General features: G+C 38.6%; 4 protein-coding genes across 4 annotated transcripts; 2 read left to right on the top strand and 2 right to left on the bottom strand.

The window, feature by feature from the left end:
- Positions 1-1,074: 1,074 nt before the first annotated feature.
- Positions 1,075-4,570, bottom strand: LOC128470965 (olfactory receptor 11L1-like). The gene is made up of 2 exons (XM_053452812.1): positions 3,650-4,570; positions 1,075-1,260 (listed from the first exon to the last, which is right to left on the bottom strand). Exons 1-2 carry the CDS (start codon positions 4,568-4,570, stop codon positions 1,075-1,077), a joined length of 1,107 nt encoding a protein of 368 aa, XP_053308787.1.
- Positions 4,571-7,914: 3,344 nt separating this feature from the next.
- Positions 7,915-8,850, top strand: LOC128470964 (olfactory receptor 11A1-like). The gene has a single exon (XM_053452811.1). It carries the CDS (start codon positions 7,915-7,917, stop codon positions 8,848-8,850), a length of 936 nt encoding a protein of 311 aa, XP_053308786.1.
- A 1,467-nt stretch (positions 8,851-10,317) lies between these two features.
- Positions 10,318-11,585, top strand: LOC128471930 (olfactory receptor 11L1-like). Its single transcript, XM_053453927.1, has one exon. The coding sequence runs from the start codon at positions 10,609-10,611 to the stop codon at positions 11,527-11,529; it is 921 nt and encodes a 306-aa protein (XP_053309902.1). The 5' UTR covers positions 10,318-10,608; the 3' UTR covers positions 11,530-11,585.
- Positions 11,586-12,218: 633 nt separating this feature from the next.
- Positions 12,219-18,244, bottom strand: TUSC3 (tumor suppressor candidate 3). The gene is made up of 10 exons (XM_053453158.1): positions 18,108-18,244; positions 17,082-17,251; positions 16,501-16,618; positions 16,206-16,346; positions 15,743-15,883; positions 15,200-15,289; positions 14,554-14,617; positions 14,012-14,086; positions 13,520-13,610; positions 12,219-12,638 (listed from the first exon to the last, which is right to left on the bottom strand). The coding sequence occupies exons 1-10, from the start codon at positions 18,234-18,236 to the stop codon at positions 12,623-12,625; spliced, it is 1,035 nt and encodes a 344-aa protein (XP_053309133.1). The 5' UTR covers positions 18,237-18,244; the 3' UTR covers positions 12,219-12,622.
- Between the last annotated feature and the right edge of the window lie 247 nt (positions 18,245-18,491).

Here is an 18,491-nt window from a genome sequence, read left to right as displayed (position 1 = left end):
AATAATAAATAATAATACAATTTAAAAAAAAATACTCAAATAATAGAGTACTGTTACCTGTAAAAAGGTGGTAATTCAGGTATTTCAATAAAACAGAGATTAAAAGGCCATTCACAGCTTTCTGCAAATTAATAATTGAATTATTCTATACCATAGAATATGCATTTATATTTGATGGCTTACACTTACCAAAAATCCCAAGTTTCTAAAAAGCTGGAGTGCTGCATTCTATAAGGAGGATGGAATTGGCATTTATTTTTATCAATCATTTATTGCTTTTCTTGAGGGTGATAAATTAGTAGAACTAAATGTCAGCAGGAAACAGGTATTAATGCTGCTTGGTTACATTTCCAGTTACATTTTATACTATTTGTGCAATTCTTAAAGGGTTGTTGAATGCCTGGGGACTGTTGTCTAATAATAGATGTTATGATCCCATTACATTAATAAAGACAACATACTACAAGAATACAATGTACTATTAAATTATTATTATTAAATTATTGTACTATTAGTTTATTATTAAGGTTTAATAATAGTTGAAAAACCATTTGGATGGGCATAGAAAAGGGGTATTATAATAAATCTAATTATTTCACATTTAAAATTATCCACTTTCGGCCCTGCTGTCTGCCCTGTGGAGAAAAAGAAAACCAATGAACATTTTGCACTAGCTGAATTTCTCTTATATTTGTGTAAATAAATAGTTGTATAGGGATTTGCCTGCACCGGCTTCAGAACCTTAAAGATGGCTGCTTGCTGTTGTGGGGGGAGTGGCTTTATATAAGGGGTGGGCCTATCTCCACACAGTCTTTAGTGGGAAGAAACATGGCTTGGGAGTGGGTGGGGTAACAAACTTTCCCCAATGCTTAGAAAGGAAAAACTGACTCAGAGACCCCAAGAAGCAGGGCTTCACCCAGAAAGTTCACAGAAAGGATCTTGGGAGCTTAGCAGTGTGTCGGGGGTCCCTCCGGGTTTGTTGGGGGTAGGATGTATTAGGCGGGCATATTGGGTCTATGGTTAGCAGTCGGGGGTCTGTGCGGTCTATGTGGTGGTGGGGTGTCGGGGGTAGGTTTAGTTCTCGGGGTAGGGCGAGTGGGGCCTCTGGCCGATCTCGACAGGGTCTGCACTCCTGTTCCTCCTCCAGGCGTCGCAGTTCCCCGGGGGGTGTTCATCGTTTTTCACGGGGGTCGGGATGTTAAGGTGGTGCGGGGCCGTTCTCCTCAGCATCAGGTTGAGGCCAGGGGGAGGTCGGGGTGTCTTTAGGGACGGTGATAGGGGTGAACGGACATGGAGGGGATGTTTTGGTTAGGTGGCGGGAGGGGTCATCGGGTGCACGGTCTTTGGCAGCAAAGTCCAGGTGTTCCTTTGTTTCCAGGAATCGGCTGGATGCAGAGGATCAACATCAGCAGGATGTGCAGCATGGGAGTGTGGCTTCGGTGGTAGCCACTCTGCGGGTTCCTTCGGCGTCTGCAAAGGATTCCACGGCCCAGCGGTTCGGAGCAGGTTGCCCGGGCGCCGGCAGGGAGTGGGTTTATTGCAGGGGGATCAGTTTCTGATGGTGCGGGGGGGTTCGTTGTGTGGGGATACCCCTTCGGCGGGGCCGGACAGAGGAGGTCGACGGCAGGGGGCTCCTCTGCCATCAACCAATGAAGGGCAGCTGCTCTTCATTGGTTGATGCCAGAAGAGTTCCCTGGTGGAGAGCAACAGAGTCGCTCTTACGGACCTTTAACTCAGGACGGCCAAGCCATTAGTGTCCCCAGGCCAAGTTGCTTCCAGGTGTACCATGCCCTGCACTTTTCATGGGGAACTATAATCCCTGTTCCTCCAAGGCCAAGTTATTTAGAGCGGTTGTCTCAGACAACTGCTCTGAGCAACTTGGCTTGGGAGCAACGGGGATTTCACTTTCTGTGGCATACAGCAGGCAAGGTCCACCTCTGAGCAACTTGGCCTGGGGAGACCATTGGTCTACCAGCTCCAGAAGTTGACCAGCGATCAATAGAGTCACACATACAGACCTTTAACTTCTGACGCTGAAACTTGGCCTGAGGGGTTTCATGAGTTAAAGGTCCGTATGAGTGACTCTATTGGTTACCAGCAGGGGCCTCCTCTGGCATCAACCAATAAAGGGCAGCTGCCCTTCATTGGTTGATGCCAGAGGAGCTCAATGCCGACGACCAATAGAGTCGCTTATATGGACCTATAACTCCTGGCGCTGAAACTTGGCCTGGGAGGCTCCCGGAGTTAAAGATCCATACAAGCCCCTCTATTGGTCATCGGTGGGGGCCTCCTCGGCTGCCCTTCATTGGTTGGTGCCAGGGAAGCTCAGTGCTCACGACCAATAGAGGTCATTTGAACCTTTAACTCCTGACGCCAAAACATGGTCTGGGGAGGTTCCAGTAGTTAAAGGTCCGTACAAGCTACTCTATTGGTCACTGGCTGGGGTCTCCTCTGGCTTCAACCAGTGAAGGGCAGTTGATGCCAGAGAAGCTCAGTGCTCCTTCCCTTCCAAGCAAATATCTTCTAAGGGAGTATTTGAAACTGTGTGTACGTCTACAAATGGAGGCAAATGGATTTAATGAAAACATTTTCATTGTCATCCCTATACTCCAATTTTCTAAAACAGAGATGACCTGTTGCTGTGTAGACCGAGAATTTAATTATATTATCATTATTTTGATATAATTAAATAAAATATAATTTGTTATTGACATGGGATGTATATGTGGTTGCATTACATTTACTTATAATGTATACTTTCTAAATAGTGCTTTTTTATATGTAATTTCTTTTATTTTCCAGAGTTTTCAAGAATAGATCCTAGAATAATTACATTTTAAAAGTTTATTAACTACTAGGCATTGTTTTAAAATTGAAATCTACTGCCAAGTTTCAAGTCAATAAAAATGGTAATGCTACTATAAAATATTTTACATCTATTCTTGCAAATAAATGATTCAGCCGAATAAGAAATAAACTTTGTTCTTTAATCCAATCAAAAGCAAAAGAAAGTCCACAATGCTTTAATATTCAAAATATACTTTCTATGAAAATTCATGATTCATTTTCAAACAAATTCCCATAAAAACATTAGACATTGTGCTATAGTCAACTGTTTTAAACAAAATTTAAAAGTTACATTTAAAGACAAATCATAGGAATTAGTTCAATATTTTCTTGGATTTGTGGATAAATAAGTCAAAATATTTAAACAAAAATATGACTACATACACAAGTTACTTAAAAACAATGAAAATAAGAAAAATATTTTTATTCTTAAGAATTATAAAGCATCACAATTAATTTATATAAACTATTAATCAGCATCACAATTAATTTACACATTTTCTTTCTTTTTTTCAAATATCCTTCATTATTAGTAATTATATTTATTGGCCCTTTAGACTTCAATAAAGTGGGCATGTTGAAAGTTTAAGGATGGAATGAAAAACATATAGTCAATGTGCGAAAACATGACTTAAATAATCCCCCAATGACTATACACTGAAAATATATTTCAATTCAAATGAAATCTTCTGAATGCGGATACTTTTGATTCGTTTTTATAGTATCGCCGCGGTCACTCATTGCAATAGAGAGATGAACATAATATGTGATGAAAAGCTTAGACGTTACATTTCAACCCTACAGAAATCTTCTTCAGGGCAACCTTGATATCCTGATTTCTTAAGCTGTATATTATAGGGTTAAGTAAGGGGGTAAACACAGTATGAAGTAGAGAAATAATCTTATTCACAAGCAAAGAATAACCTGTAGATGGCATAATGTATTTAGTTATTAATGTCCCATAGAAAGTGCCCACGACAAGTAGATGGGAACTGCAGGTGGAGAAGGTTTTCTGTCTACCAGTCGTGGAAGGGATCCTGACTATTGTAACACAGATATAGACATAAGTCACGATGATGAAACCACACGGACAAATAAATATAGGGATGGAAAACACAAAGATTATAAATTCTGCAAGAAAAGTGTCAGAGCATGAAAGTTTTTGGAGAGGAGAAAGGTCACAATAGAAATGATCGATGATGTTACCGTCACAGAACTGAAAGTTAGATACAGGTATGACACCTAGTAGGTTGAGCATAAATCCTAACAGCCATGGAACGGTGGAAAGGTAAACTTGGCTGTTGGAGTCCATGATTGAAGTGTAGCGCAAGGGGTTGCATATAGCGAGATATCGATCATAGGACATCAAAGAAAGCAGAAAACATTCTGTAATAGTTGTGCCACTGAAGATATAAAATTGGGTTAAACATCCAAGTAAAGTTATTATTTTTCCACCCAGTAAGATGGCGCCAAGCATGTTGGGAACAGTAGTTGTTGAGAGTAAAATGTCAGCGAAAGAAAGTTGACTCAGGAAAAAGTACATGGGGGACTGAAGGTGATTACTGCGCAAAACCAATAGAATTATAAGAACATTTCCAGCTATTGTAAACACAAAAATATTTAGAAATATGATGAAAAGGACAATGCTGACTCCATAAATTCCATGAGTTCCAAATCCTAGAAGAATGAACTCTGTGACCCTTGACTGGTTTCTTGGTGACATTGTCGAACGAAGGAGCATTGAAAAAAACACTTTTTCAAAATCTAAAAAGTTTTTAAAAGACAAAAATAATAAATAATAATACAATTTTTTTAAAAAAAGTACTCAAATAATAGAATACTGTTACCTGTAAAAAAGGTGGTAATTCAGGTATTTCAATAAAGCAGAGAATAAAAGGCCATTCACCGCTTTCTGCAAATTAATAATTTTATTATTCTATACCATAGAATATGCATTTATATTTGATGTCTTACACTTACCAAAAATCCCAAGTTTCTAAAAAGCTGGAGTGCTGCATTCTATAAGGAGGATGGAATTGGCATTTATTTTCTTAAGGGTGATGAATTAGTAGAACTAAATGTCAGCAGGAAACAGGTATTAATGCTGCTCGGTTACATTTACAGTTACATTTTATACTATTTGTGCAATTCTTAAAGGGTTGTTGAATGCCTGGGGACTGTCGTCTAATAATAGATGTTATGATCCCATTACGTTAATGAAGACAACATACTACAAGGATACAATGTACGATTAAATTATTATTATTAAATTATTGTACTATTAGTTTATTATTAAGGTTTAATAAGTTTTTTTCCATAAGCTACCTTGCAAAAAACCCTTTGGAGGGGCATAGACACCCCCCTTCCTTTCCTTGTCCCTCCATCTCTGCCTTTTGGATTGAAAGGGGTATTATAATAAATCTAATTATTTAACATTTAAAAATTGTTACTTTCGGCCTTGAAAACATCCGCCCCAAACCAAATCTTGGTTATTATTTTATATGCCGGAATCAGGGTACTGGAAACTACACTCTTTTATTTGTGTAAATAAGTAGTTGTATAGGGATTTGCCTGCACCGGCTTCAGAACCTTAAAGATGGCTGCTCGCTGTTGTGGGGGGAGTGGCTTTGTGTAGGGGTCGGCCCATCTCCAGCCTTTAGTAGGAGGGAACATGGCCTGGGAGTGGGCGGGGTGACAAACTTTCTCCAATTCTTAGAATGGAGAAACTGATTCAGAGACCCCAAGAAGCAGGGCTTCACCCAGAGAGTTCACAGAAAGGATCCAGTTTCTATTATAGACAAATATGGAATTGCATTACTAAAACGGTAGGAATAAAAAGGGCCCATTCTCTGTGTTTGAAATATGCCATTGCATATCGATGGAATCAGTACTCACGTATATTACATTTTTGATATATATATATACAGTATATATATATATATATATATATATATATATATATATACAGTATATATACTATATGGACAAAAGTATTGAGACACCTGACCATTAAACCAACAAGGACTTTTATGACTTCTAAATGAATAGACATTAATAAACATTCTCATGACATATTACACCGTGTTATGATTTATTTAACAAAAAGAAGCCTAAATGGAGAAACCATGGTTGAAAAACTAAGTACACTTTATGATTCAATATAGACCGCGTTGGCCCACTTTTCTTTACAAAGTTGCATTGAGGTTTGCGGGCATTTATGCACAGCACTTAAATCGGGTTGAGGTCTGGGCTTTGGCTGGGCCATTGCAACACCTTGATTCTTTTATTTTTCAGCCATTCTGTTGTAGATTTGCTGGTGTGCGTGGGATCATTGTCCTGTTGCATGACCCAATTTCGACCAAGCTTTAGCTGTCGGACAGATGGCCTCACATTTGACTCTAGAATACTTTGGTATACAGAGGAGTTCATCACTCCTTCACCCCAGTGCCCAGAACGGACGGCCGACGGGGCAGGAGCGGGGGCAGGAGCAGGAGCGGCAGCGTTGCATCTGGCACTCGTGGGTGCCGGTTACTCCGGTGAGTGACTTCATCGGGGTCTCGGCTGCGGACCCCGACAACCAGCATCTATCTGCTACTTAGCACCTTAATTCCTATGGAAGCAGTAAGGGTGTACTTTTTCCACATATGGCTTCTCCATTTTGACTTTATTTTTGTGGAATAAATCAAGACACAGTGTAATACGTCATGTGTTTTTCATCTGAGGTTGTATTTACCTATTTTAGAAATGTTAATGAACAGATGATCGTTATGTCCTGTAAAACCATAGAATTCAAATAGGGTGTACTTTCTTTTTCACACAACTATACATCTTGCATCATTTTAGTGACTTTTATTTCAATAAAATATTTTGTTTTGTTTTTTTTAATGTTATTTTAATGATAGTCTTAGGTGTATTAGTAAAGTGTGATACCTTCATTTCTCTCTGGACTAATTACTGAGTCTTCATGGAATTTACCTCCTGGTATTCAAAATCCTATATAAACACCAAACAATGTCTTACCTGTTTTCAGAGCTAACAAAACTGGACTAGTATGTTGATTTATCTATTACGTTTCCTAATGGGGACACAGGTAGTGCGGTAAATGGGAATCCAAAAAATCCAGATGTGATGAGAATTAATTAAAATGTAAACTTTAGCTTTTAGAATATTTGTGTTGGAAATGCAACATTTCAGAAAATTTTTATAAAAGCAAGTGGAAAACGCCATTAAGATAATACAACAATGGTCAATGGAGACACTTTACACCATCTAAAGGTAATCATATTCTGGAGTAATAGATAGATTCTAGATAGATAGATAGATAGAGAGATAGATAGATAGATAGATAGATAGATAGATAGATAGATAGATAGATAGAAAAATATTATTGACACAGCAAGATTTAAAGAGCTATTTAATTATTTTTTACTAAAAAAAACTATATCTTGATGTTTTTGTTTTTAATTGTTTCTTTTTTTGGTTTTCTAATATTTGTTTTAAAGAAACATATTCTTGAACTTCCTGCAACTTGAGATCTGTGACAAGCGGTGGCAGAGCTAGCATTTCAATAAATTTTCCAGAAGTAATTCAATAGAAGGGGAACAATAACTTAATATATTAAAATATGAATATATTGTTTATTTTTAACCGTCACGCATGATTTATTTAGTGTATCAAACTGCAAAAAAGTAATATATAAGCGAAGGTAATTTATAAATAACCCAGCTATTAAAGTGAAATATACATTAGAAATGTATCTATAAACTATAATAAACAAAAAGCTAATAAATGCGTGCCTCTTGAACCTTAACCCCTTAAGGACAATGAGCGGTCCCTAAACCCATTGAAAACAATGCATTTTGAGCCCGTACATGTACGGGCTTTGTCACTAAGGGGTTAATCTATGTAAAAAATGGACCATTCCTCCGAGAGCAGTCTCTTTGATAGAATAAATTTCCCCTAATTATATCCCGTCACAAATAATGCCTTATAAATCATCCTGTGCTACAGATTAGTAGATCTACTACATTTTACGGAACTCTTGCATCTGCTATACATTAACAGTTAATGGAAGTGGAGAACCAGACGTCCGTCTTGGAATTTAAGCTTCTTGGATTTGGAAAACTTCAAAGCCTAAAAATCCCTCTCTTCTGTTTGTTCCTTACCATCTACTTGGCCATCATGACTGGAAATCTCCTCATTATATCACTGGTGTTATCAAGTCAAAGTCTTCGATCGCCCATGTATTTTTTTCTCAGCCATCTGTCGGCGTGTGATGTTTTGTGTACAACAAATATTATACCCAACATGCTACATGTCATATTTTTAGAGGTCGTCCCCATCCCCGTTACTCATTGTATGATTCAGTTCTACATATTTGGAAGCTCCACTAGCACTGAGTCGTTCCTACTTACAGTGATGTCTTATGATAGGTATCTGGCGATTTGTTACCCCCTGCATTACTTCTCCATTATGGACTTCAGGCTGAGACTCAACCTCGCTTTCGGGTCTTGGCTGTTGGGTTTTGCCGCTACCCTAATCCCTGGGTTGCTGATAAGCACCTTCAAATTTTGTGGCCCTAATGTTATTGACCATTTCTTCTGCGACCTTGCCCCGTTTCTTTCACTTACATGCTCGGAAAATGCCTCCATGGTGGAAACCAAAATTATTGTGTTTTCCCTCCCAGTGATCTTATTTCCATTTTTATTCATCATGGCGACCTACGGTAGCATCTTTATTACTATTCTCAGGATCCCCACCACCATGGACAGACAGAAAGCTTTCTCTACATGCAGTTCCCATTTGATTATTGTTTGTACCTATTACGGGACGTTGATTATTGTTTACATGGTTCCAAGCAATGGGCATTATTCAAATGTTAACAAGGCTTTGTCACTTCTGTACATTGTGGTGACGCCATTATTCAACCCTCTCGTATACAGCCTGAGGAACAAGGAGATCCATTCTGCGGCTTGGAAAATGTTTTGCGTGAAGAGCAGATGAGAACCTTGATTTGTACAAAAACAACAACAAAATAATAATAAAGTAATATTATCCACTTTTTCGCCATTATTACTTTTACGGTTAAAATAATGTTAAATAGAAAAATAACGTAGATTGTTGATACTGTGATTATTTAAGATGACTGGTTAGTGCTGTTGTAATGTAATCTTTTCATTCAGTTAAAACATATCGGCTGTAAAAAGGAGTCCAAGACGAGATCAGGTACGAGTAGCAATGGAGTATCTCAATCATTAGGTCCTTCAGTCCACACTGTGCATCCTTGAAGTTTTTACTTCTATAACATGAGAAAACCTCAAATATTGGCCTACATGAGTCCATCTGTATAAATAATATTGTTGTTTTTTTCCCCCCAAGGTAGAATTTCCATTTGACGCCCCAATCGTTGCACCCTGGAGCCATCACTGTGTTAAGGAACTTTGATCTTGCGTGTGACCCACATAGACACCAATCCAAGGGGCCTTCAACCAAACTCACTTCTTCAATTACAATATGCTAGGAACATGTGTTTCTGATCATATGTCAGAGGGTCTTTTTGGAATGTTAGTATGTTACATGACTAGTCCAATATTGTAAGGGGTCATAAAAACCCATGTTTAGAAGGATGAGGTCTTTCTCTTTCTCTGCCATCTTTTCAAGAACTGAGAGCCTACAGCCCCCAAGCTCTATCGTCTTACTACCATCTGTCATCCAGTAGTGCTGCATCATGACAAAACCCGTAGAAGCTTTCATTTCATCTTAACTTTGATCACAGAGACATTTTATATTTACTCAAAACAAATGTCCAACATGGCCTTTCACTCCCATACGTATGCAGAGATGTAAGAAATAGAATTCTATACAGCCTCTAAATCCTTATACAACTTCAACTGTATAAACAATAAAGCACGAAGGAAGAAATAATTGTGAATATCACTTAATTGGGATTGATGTGTCAATTAGTTACCATCTTTGGAGTTCATTCCCCCAAAGTATTATTCCTTATCTGTGCAGGTTTAAAAATTAGCATCTGGAGAGTTGTCTTATATAAAACCAGTTCTAGTATAAATTATATCAATTCTAGCATAGATTCACTGGATTATGCCGGAACAAACAGCGCATGCCGCAGTGATTGTCCTCCAATGCTCTTGTAAGTGTCATCAATTATTTAAAAATATATATTTTAATTTTGTAACGTTTTGGCACTTTATCAGTTATTTCTTTGGATGCCAGTGGGGCCTCTGTAAATCAAAAGGGTTAATTAAACAATAAAGGGGACATACATTTTATATTGTTATTTATACTTAGTAACTAGTTTGATTTTAATCTGTAAAAATATACATATTTAAAATTAAAAAACCCTACAGATAATATAATAATAATAATAATAATAATAATAATAATAATAATAATAATAATAATACAAGTTATTATTATTATTATTTTTTTATTAGTAGTAGGATTATTATCTTTTAGATTATTTCTATAGACATCACTTCAAGTCATTAATCTGCTGTTTTTTCTGTTCCCCTTTTTAAAATTTAGCAAAAACTATTTTCCAACAAATTATTATAGAGACAAAATTACATTTTAAAAGTACCTGCAAAACTGTGAAATGATTATGAAATAGTTAACGCGACACATGAGTGCACGTGACACCATTTTTGGGGGAAGAAGACCTCTTCAGATCTCAGCATTGTTATATAGCAGTGAATATCGTCCCCGCTTGCCTTCATTCCATACCATTGTCTCTCACGGAAAATGATCAAAGGAAACAGGACTGGGGTGTCAGAGTTTATATTGCTTGGATTTCCCAGACTTCACAATCTTAAATACTTCATCTTTATTCTCTTCCTTGTGATATACATGATGACATTGTTTGGAAACTTTCTGATTGCTGGTTTGGTGTCTGCCAACTCCAGACTCCATTGCCCAATGTACTTTTTCCTTATTCATTTATCCATTTGTGACATTGTGTTCACTACGAATATCTCCCCCAATATGTTGTGCGCTATATTAGAAGGAAGGGGCACCATGTCGTTTGAAGGGTGCATCATACAGTTCTATATCTATGGCGCCTCCACTGTTGCCGAATGCGCCATTTTGGCAATCATGTCTTATGACCGCTACGCCGCCATCTGTAATCCACTTCGTTATCGTTCCATCATGGACCTTGTGATTTGTCTGAAATCAGTAACCTGCTGTTGGCTGATGGGGTTTTTAGTAACGCTTAGTACAGCCATTATGGTGTTTAGGTTAGATTTTTGTGGCCCCAATGTCATTGACCACTTTATCTGCGATCTGACCCCACTTCTGAAACTGTCTTGCTCAGACACACTTTTCGTACAAGCTGCCATATTCGTTCTTTCGATTCCGATCATACTTATTCCATTTGTCTTCATCATTACAACGTATATCTCCATCTTTCTCTCCATCCTGAAGATTCCCTCAAAAACAGGCAGGCATAAGACGTTCTCCACGTGTAGCTCTCACCTGACGTCTGTTAGCGTCTACTACGGAACATTAATCACAATTTATATCTTTCCAAACAAATGGAACGTCGATAAGGCTCTGTATCTTCTCTACACAGTGGTCACTCCATTGCTCAATCCAATTATCTACAGTCTGAGGAACCAGGAGATGTGGAGAGCAATTGAATTCCTGATATCCAAATTAAGGTAATAATAAAATCTATTTGTCTAACTATAGAATGCGTCTGGGTTTCATGAGATGAAATGCTTCCATTCTCTGTTTCTCAAACAATTCATGCTTTAGTAAACCCCTAAATTGTCATGTCACTTATTACGACCTGGTTGCCCATTGCATATATGATGGTACAATATAGAAACAAAGAAGCATAGCATTTTTTGGTAGATCAGAGCCATTCAGCTCATCTTGTCTGCCATTTTTCCATTTTTCAAACCTTAATCAGTCCTTGTTTTTGTCTTAGAGTCAGGAGCCATATGTCTGTGCCATGTATGTTTCAATTCCTATACTGTAGAAGCCTCTACCACAGGGGCGTCCATCCTGCTGCCCTCCAGCTGCTGCAGGACTACGTCCCCCATAATGCTCTTTCAGCTAAGGACCTGGCAGAGGAGCATGGGAGATGTAGTCTTGCAGCAGCTGGAGGGCCGCAGGTGGACACCCCTGCTCTACCACATCTGCTGCGATGCTGTTCATAATCATAATAAACACGTCCATTTCCAATTCAACATTGATTTGGCATTGGCTGTTTGGAGCTTTTTCTTTGTTAAAACTACCACATTTTCTATAAAACTACCCTTCACATTAAAACAGAAGGAGAAAAATTCCATAAAGGAAGAAATAATTTAAAAATGTACATGTACTACATAAATTTAGCAGTTAACACATTTTGCATTTCAAACCCATTTTAATTTAACCAATTTTACATTTTAATCCAATATTATTAACAAAAATGGTGCACGGAGCACTTACAAAGCCTGTCAATTACAAAAATGATCTAAAATAAGTTTCCTTAAATTCGAAAATTTCTGACGAAGCTTTTTTTTCCGACTGCAACACAATTTTATTAAAAGTGCCAACTACGTCCTACAAGAATACGATACAATTGATAAATAATAAATGGATTCACAAGTTCCCATTGACACAACAACATACAGATCAGTTTCTTCCGACGCTATAATTGAACGCAGTAGCTGAAGAAGCGAAGAAAGGCGGCTGGGGTTCGGAATATGCGGATAATACTGATGCAGATACTTCAGCTTCGCTTGAAACGCTGGCCTCCTGGGAATTCTCATTTAATTAAAAAACTGTAAAACAGAAGAGAATATTATATATTAAAACTTGGTGTACAAATTATTTAAAAAAAAAAAAAGCATTTAATGGAAAATAATAAAAAAAAACATTTTAAATAGCTAAAATATATTATAAATATAATGTATATTAATTTTATGTAATAACTTATTTATTCAATTAGGTCTACTGTGTAATTATTAGCAACAGAGTTTTGTAGCATCAGTGTCATTACATTATTTTAATAAAAATTTGTATAATAGCTTTAAGAATATTTGGGGCAAAACCTTTCGTGTTCTGAACTATCTCCAGTTTTCCCTATTCCTCCCCTTAAGTCTGCCAAGGAACTGAAGTGAACTGGTTTAGAGTACATAGTGTCAGAAAATATTAAAGGTCTAGAGGCAGCCATAAGCTTGATCGGTGAGACGGAGCAATCCAAACTTGGCTATAGCCTTCAAGAAGTTCTCTTCAGTAGATATGAGAGATGGTCTTGAGAAGAAATAAATCATGGTCTTTGCTAGGGATGATTTTGGACTTATCTGGTAACCAATAAGTAATGAGCTTCCTCCATGAAGAATACCCTGACCCTTCCTGGGGTACATTTGAGTCTCCGATTGCACCTACATCGGTTTCCACACTGCTTTGTCTTGACCAACTTACTAGTGAAGGAGGGCAAAAACCATGGTGGGTCCTTCATTGACTATATAGAGTGTTGGGGGGGAGATGACGGCGTGTCCATCAGTAAAAGGGTATTAGGACCAATTGGCCTGAGGAGCCCTGTATGACTTATGAATAATGTATCTAGATAATACATGGATGTGAAATGCTAAAAAAAATGATAGATGAAAAAAGTACCAAAGCAGAACGAGCCATCGGGACTGGCAAGAGTATTATATACCTGTATGGGTATCCGTGGTACTTTGAACGGAAGATCGACAGAAGGAAGCTGAAGAAAAAGACCACGAGACCCAACCCAACCAAACATATAACTGTTAAAGAAAAGAAAGAGAGAAACACTTTCAGAACTAAATGTATCAATAAAAAATCCCATTCCTATGGCTGCTCAATCCCCAAACCCTTCCCAGATAGAACTCTTAAACTATGAAGAATTTTGCCTGATGCTTAATATTTGGAGGAAACACTTAATCGTCATGTGATATAAAAGCAGGAATTGATAGGTTGTTGCTATAGAAAATTTAAAACAAATCCTTCTTGAGAGTTTCTGGGTTCTTCATTCGTGGTTGAACCTTAAGAAGAAATAAAAAAAATGGCAGGTCTCCTAAGTTTTATTTGCTTAATATACTACATCGTGGAAATAGAAATTGTTAGAACGTTAAATGTTGTTACCTTGTATATGTTTTTGTTTAAAATGGTTTGGAAGATAACTTACTCCGTCTTTTTCCGACATCTCCTTTGGACGTGGCCGCTTCATTGAGGAGAACCATTCCCATCGTGATGGCCGCATCTGAAATCGACCTTAAGGAATATCGCAAAATGTACTTTTTTTAATCGTGTGGGGATAATGCGTAGAGTTCTACTCTACAAGAAGAAAGGTCCTACTATTTTGTCCATCTACATGGCTTCGATAGGCAATGTAAACTATATTGCCTTACATCCAAGGTCATGTTGGTGCAATCTTTCTTTTTGTTTTTCACCTCCAAAACTGTTGGCTATCCCAGCCTGAGGACATTAATGAAATTATTAAGTAATGAAACACAGAAGTACTGGCTTGTTTGTGGCCCTTGATGTCTGGAGTTGAAGACCACAGCTTTAAAACTAGCCTTACTAAGAATATCTCTTCCGCAACTTCATAGATGTCTATCAGGGACAAACTTGTTTTTTTTGTTTATTAACTATTTGGAAGGCAGCTAGATAGCTAAAATGTATACAGAAACAAGTCTCATCGGTGACATTTCCTCCAGAAAAGGATACTCAGCAGAAGAATAATGTGAGATTCTGCCACAAATTGGGCTTGGCTACTTCCATGGATATAGCTCTGAAATAAAGAAAAAATAATAATAATAAATAATAATATTAATAATAAAATAATAATAATAATAATAATAATCAGCGTCTGTAGATTTTATTATCTGGTTTTGAAGGCGACGGTGTACTTAAGATGCCCGCTACTCGCAGTCGAGCTTCCATTGAGATCAATGTGGGTACAAATGACATGTTTGTGAGAAGGAGCCATTCGTAGGAATGCTCAACTCAGCCTGCCGGTATAGGACTACTGCACAAGCAACATACGTGTAATAATATGCCCTCATGAGTTTGCTCTCGCAGAAGCTTATGTTTCATTTAGTGAACGTTGCATAAATATGTATAATCGCTTGCCCTACTAATGTCCACTTAACATCAACAGCCTTCGCTTTGATTTAAATTAAATTATGCCCACAAAAAAAGGTGTATTTTTGTATTTCAGTGGAATGTAGCTGGCCTGACGTTTGACGACATCCAAGCTTCTCCAAATCTGCCCTGTAAATCTCATTTGCATACAGTAAGTGAGTTTGGTGTAAGGATGAATTGTCGATGGACTATGGGTGGGATTACAGATTATAGCAATTCAATCACATACCACTTGGCCGTTCTGTGGATTTTTATGAGCGTAAGGAGGTCCACGTATGTGATTCCACATTTGTCCTGATGTCATGGCAAACACAACGCACTAAAAATAAAATGTAATCCGACATACAAAATAATGAGACAACATGGAATTAAAATGCGCCACCAACTGGCTCGCTTTAGGCAACTGGTCGAAGAGAAGATCTTTGGAGATCTTTAGTTTAAAAGTTCATGGAATACATTTCCGGTCCTAAATGTTTTCCATTCTCCCGCCCGACCCTGCCAAAGGCTGCCTGAACAATAATCAGCAACTTCATAGGGGAGAGATAACAAAACGGGTAAAAATAACGACACGGGTCCTGAGGACCAGAAGTTACGATGAACGCTCCTAAAGCACACGTATAAGGTGGGTTTCCAATACTTATATATTAATTATTATTCAGCTTTGAGGACTGTAAAGGACGCTGATCCGTCCTATTTTTTATTGGAATTAAAACATATTTGGGGTTTTTTTTACCTTCATAGCACTTTTCTGTTCTTTGTTTTACTTACTTACCAGAGCTGCCATTGCCCAACCGGTCTTGTTATAAATAAATTCCAGATTGTTTCTTCTCAGATAAAGCAAACCTCCCACTAAGGAAACCAATAAGGCCAGAGCAATCGTGCCTGAATAGTTCGGAGGCCTAAAAACACGAATCTGAAAGGAAAAAAATAATAATAATAATATAAGGAGCTATAAAGATTTGCCATGCCTAGGGACGCTATAGATTGCCCCAGAGGCTCGGGTAATTTCAGCTGAATCCTATTCTGTTTTCCAGTAGTGAGAGTGGACTCTAGATTCACCTCGATCAACCTACCCCATGCTGGGTTCCACACACTTGCCTCCATTGCCCTACCCCAGTATCCAGTGTTATCCCAACCTTCTCGCTTCTTCATTCCTATAGGTAGCAGTAGGCCAAGACCTCCGGGGGGGGCGCGTTGAAACGCCCATAGGTATGGCAATGTGTTACAATACATACATGGACATCGGTCCTGTCTGCAATCCACTTCGCCAGCTGCTCTGCAGCAAAGCCGATTCGCTGGAGGTCAAAGGTGTCCGCTCTCTTGGGCTTCCCTTTGGCAGGAAAATGCATGAACGTAGGTGCGGAGTTCATATTGAGCTGAAAACAAATGCATTAAAATGTATATGATGGCTGGAGTGGCTGGAGTGTCCCCTTAAAGTTGGTCGTCAACCAGTTGTTCGGGTTTTGTAGACATTATATGTGAATGCATAACAAAGATACAAAAAAAGGAGGAATATTGTACTTTTTTTACCTGCTGGAAAACGTCTGCTCCTTCGTCGTAGTCAACTATAGTAAAGAAGAGCTTGTTTGAGAACGCCGATGAATATCTCCACGAGTTGGCCAGCACCTGATATTCCTCATTAGCCTGCCTGTTGACAGAACCCATAGTTGTCATTAAACACAATGAACGGACAGTCTAGTCCCCAAAATTCTTTCTGTACTCTGTAATGCATATTGGAACCAATTTTTCATGGACTCCAATGCATTTTATTGCATGCAAATAGAAGCATGGATTCTTTACTTACTGGAGTTAGGAAATTATATTTTTTTCTCATTTTTCTCCTCCCCCTGGACTATTTACTGAAAACAGGAAGTGTACTTAAATATGCTTCCAGCTCATGTACTGTAGCCCCCACTGAAATATATTCCCCCACTCAGCTAGCATTCATATTATTTACTGCTGCTACTTCCACTGATTTCAAAGTGCATTCATAGGATGCATACTTAAGTACACTTCCTGTACACTTCCTGGTTTTGACAGAGGCAGCTGGGGGAGGAGTTAAATTAGATCAACTTGCATTTAACTCTTTATGCCATCCTTAGGCAGATTACCTGCACACAGAACACTGTCTCTGAGGCTGCAGGGCCGTGAACATCACGACCACAGAATAGTTTCGTGGGGGCGCTTTGATGAATCTCCGGAATTTGTCTCCGTTCATCCGGATGACGGAACGCCGGGAGCTCCACTCCATCATCTGCTCCACCTTTTCACTTAAAAGGTTCTGGAATAAATAAATAGTTTCTAGCTCATCTCAAAAAAAAAATGCCACAAGCGATTGATCCCGCGCCAGCCTATGAGCGATTCGAGGTGCCGTTCCACTTAGACAAAACTTTATTTGTACACCTGTAGCATTTTAAGCAAAACGTGACTTCAGATTCATCACATAAAAAACCGTTTCAGAATCGTTTTAATTTTCTATGGCAACAACCTATCGGGCGCCCACTTGTGTGTCACATGATCGGTTTGAGCATTCAACCTACAGCATGCGAGCAGGAAAGGCTCCGGACTCGGTAAGGTTTTAGAGGAGTGTAGGTGTGAAGGTGTTTATAATTAAACTGAAAAATTAAACATGGTTGCCATAGAAACATAACATTTTATGCAAATAGGAACCATTTGCCACACCAGCCAGGATCGACACATACCTATTAAATAAACAGTAATGCATCAGGTTAAGATCTATGTCTGCCCTGAATAATACATTAAAATACTTTACAGAAGGTGGTACTGAGAGAGTGGATAAGTGGAACAATCGCCCAGCGGAGGAGGTAGAGGCTAAAACAGTGAGGGTATTAAACATGCATGGGATAGGCATACGGCTCCTGAATCTAAGACGAGACCAATGACTGATTATGTTAAATGGGCCAAATGTATTTAACGTGTCATGGCCAAGATGCAGGGACAGTATACATTAAAGTATATGCTACAAATGTATACGGTCTGTGACATCTCTGGAGGTCTGTTAACAGGCGTACGTTCTGATACATGCCGTCCCCATGGCAGCAGGCGATGCAGAAAAACAGATTAAGCGGCAGTTTTATTCTGATGAAGTAAGATAAAGCCTCTAAAGGATCCAATACCTCTTTCTTTTTCTGTCCTCCCCCATACTGAAGAAGCAGAGCCAGGATGAGAAAGGCATTCATGATGAGCAGATGCTGCACTGAGGTCTTAATCCTCCACGCCATGATGCTGGAGTCCTGCATCCCCATCCCCACCTGCTTTTGTGATAATAGCCCTCTGTAATTGGCTAAAAGGATTCGCCAATCACAGCAAAGCAAAGAAGCAGAGCATCACTGTTATTGTAGTTTTCACTTTGCTCAGATGACAAATAGGACAAACGTCTCCTCTACTTAGTAACGGCGCTGGTTACCGCTTCTGCAGTGTGTACTGCACCATAGCCTTAGCAGGCGTCTTTCCTATAAGTACCTTAAAATGATTTCATTGAATTATGTCAAAATATGACG

This window comes from Spea bombifrons, chromosome 13, assembly GCF_027358695.1.
Source record: "Spea bombifrons isolate aSpeBom1 chromosome 13, aSpeBom1.2.pri, whole genome shotgun sequence".
In the NCBI taxonomy this organism is placed as follows: Eukaryota; Metazoa; Chordata; class Amphibia; order Anura; family Pelobatidae; genus Spea; species Spea bombifrons.
The sequence above is the reverse complement of the archived record's forward strand: the minus strand, read 5'-3'. Positions and strand labels throughout refer to the sequence as shown.

Excerpts from the sequence above, each read along its gene's own strand:
- TUSC3 (XM_053453158.1), bottom strand. The coding sequence starts at position 18,236 with ATGGGGATGCAGGACTCCAGCATCATGGCGTGGAGGATTAAGACCTCA. Across the intron at positions 16,347-16,500 it reads GAGCAGACGTTTTCCAGCAG|CTCAATATGAACTCCGCACC; the intron begins GTAAAAAAAGTA and ends ATTTGTTTTCAG. Across the intron at positions 14,087-14,553 it reads TCACATTATTCTTCTGCTGA|ATGCGGCCATCACGATGGGA; the intron begins GTATCCTTTTCT and ends GGTCGATTTCAG.
- LOC128470965 (XM_053452812.1), bottom strand. The coding sequence starts at position 4,570 with ATGTCACCAAGAAACCAGTCAAGGGTCACAGAGTTCATTCTTCTAGGA. Across the intron at positions 1,261-3,649 it reads TTGCCCTGAAGAAGATTTCT|ACACCCCGACCTCCCCCTGG; the intron begins GTAGGGTTGAAA and ends CCGTCCCTAAAG.
- LOC128471930 (XM_053453927.1), top strand. The coding sequence starts at position 10,609 with ATGATCAAAGGAAACAGGACTGGGGTGTCAGAGTTTATATTGCTTGGA.
- LOC128470964 (XM_053452811.1), top strand. The coding sequence starts at position 7,915 with ATGGAAGTGGAGAACCAGACGTCCGTCTTGGAATTTAAGCTTCTTGGA.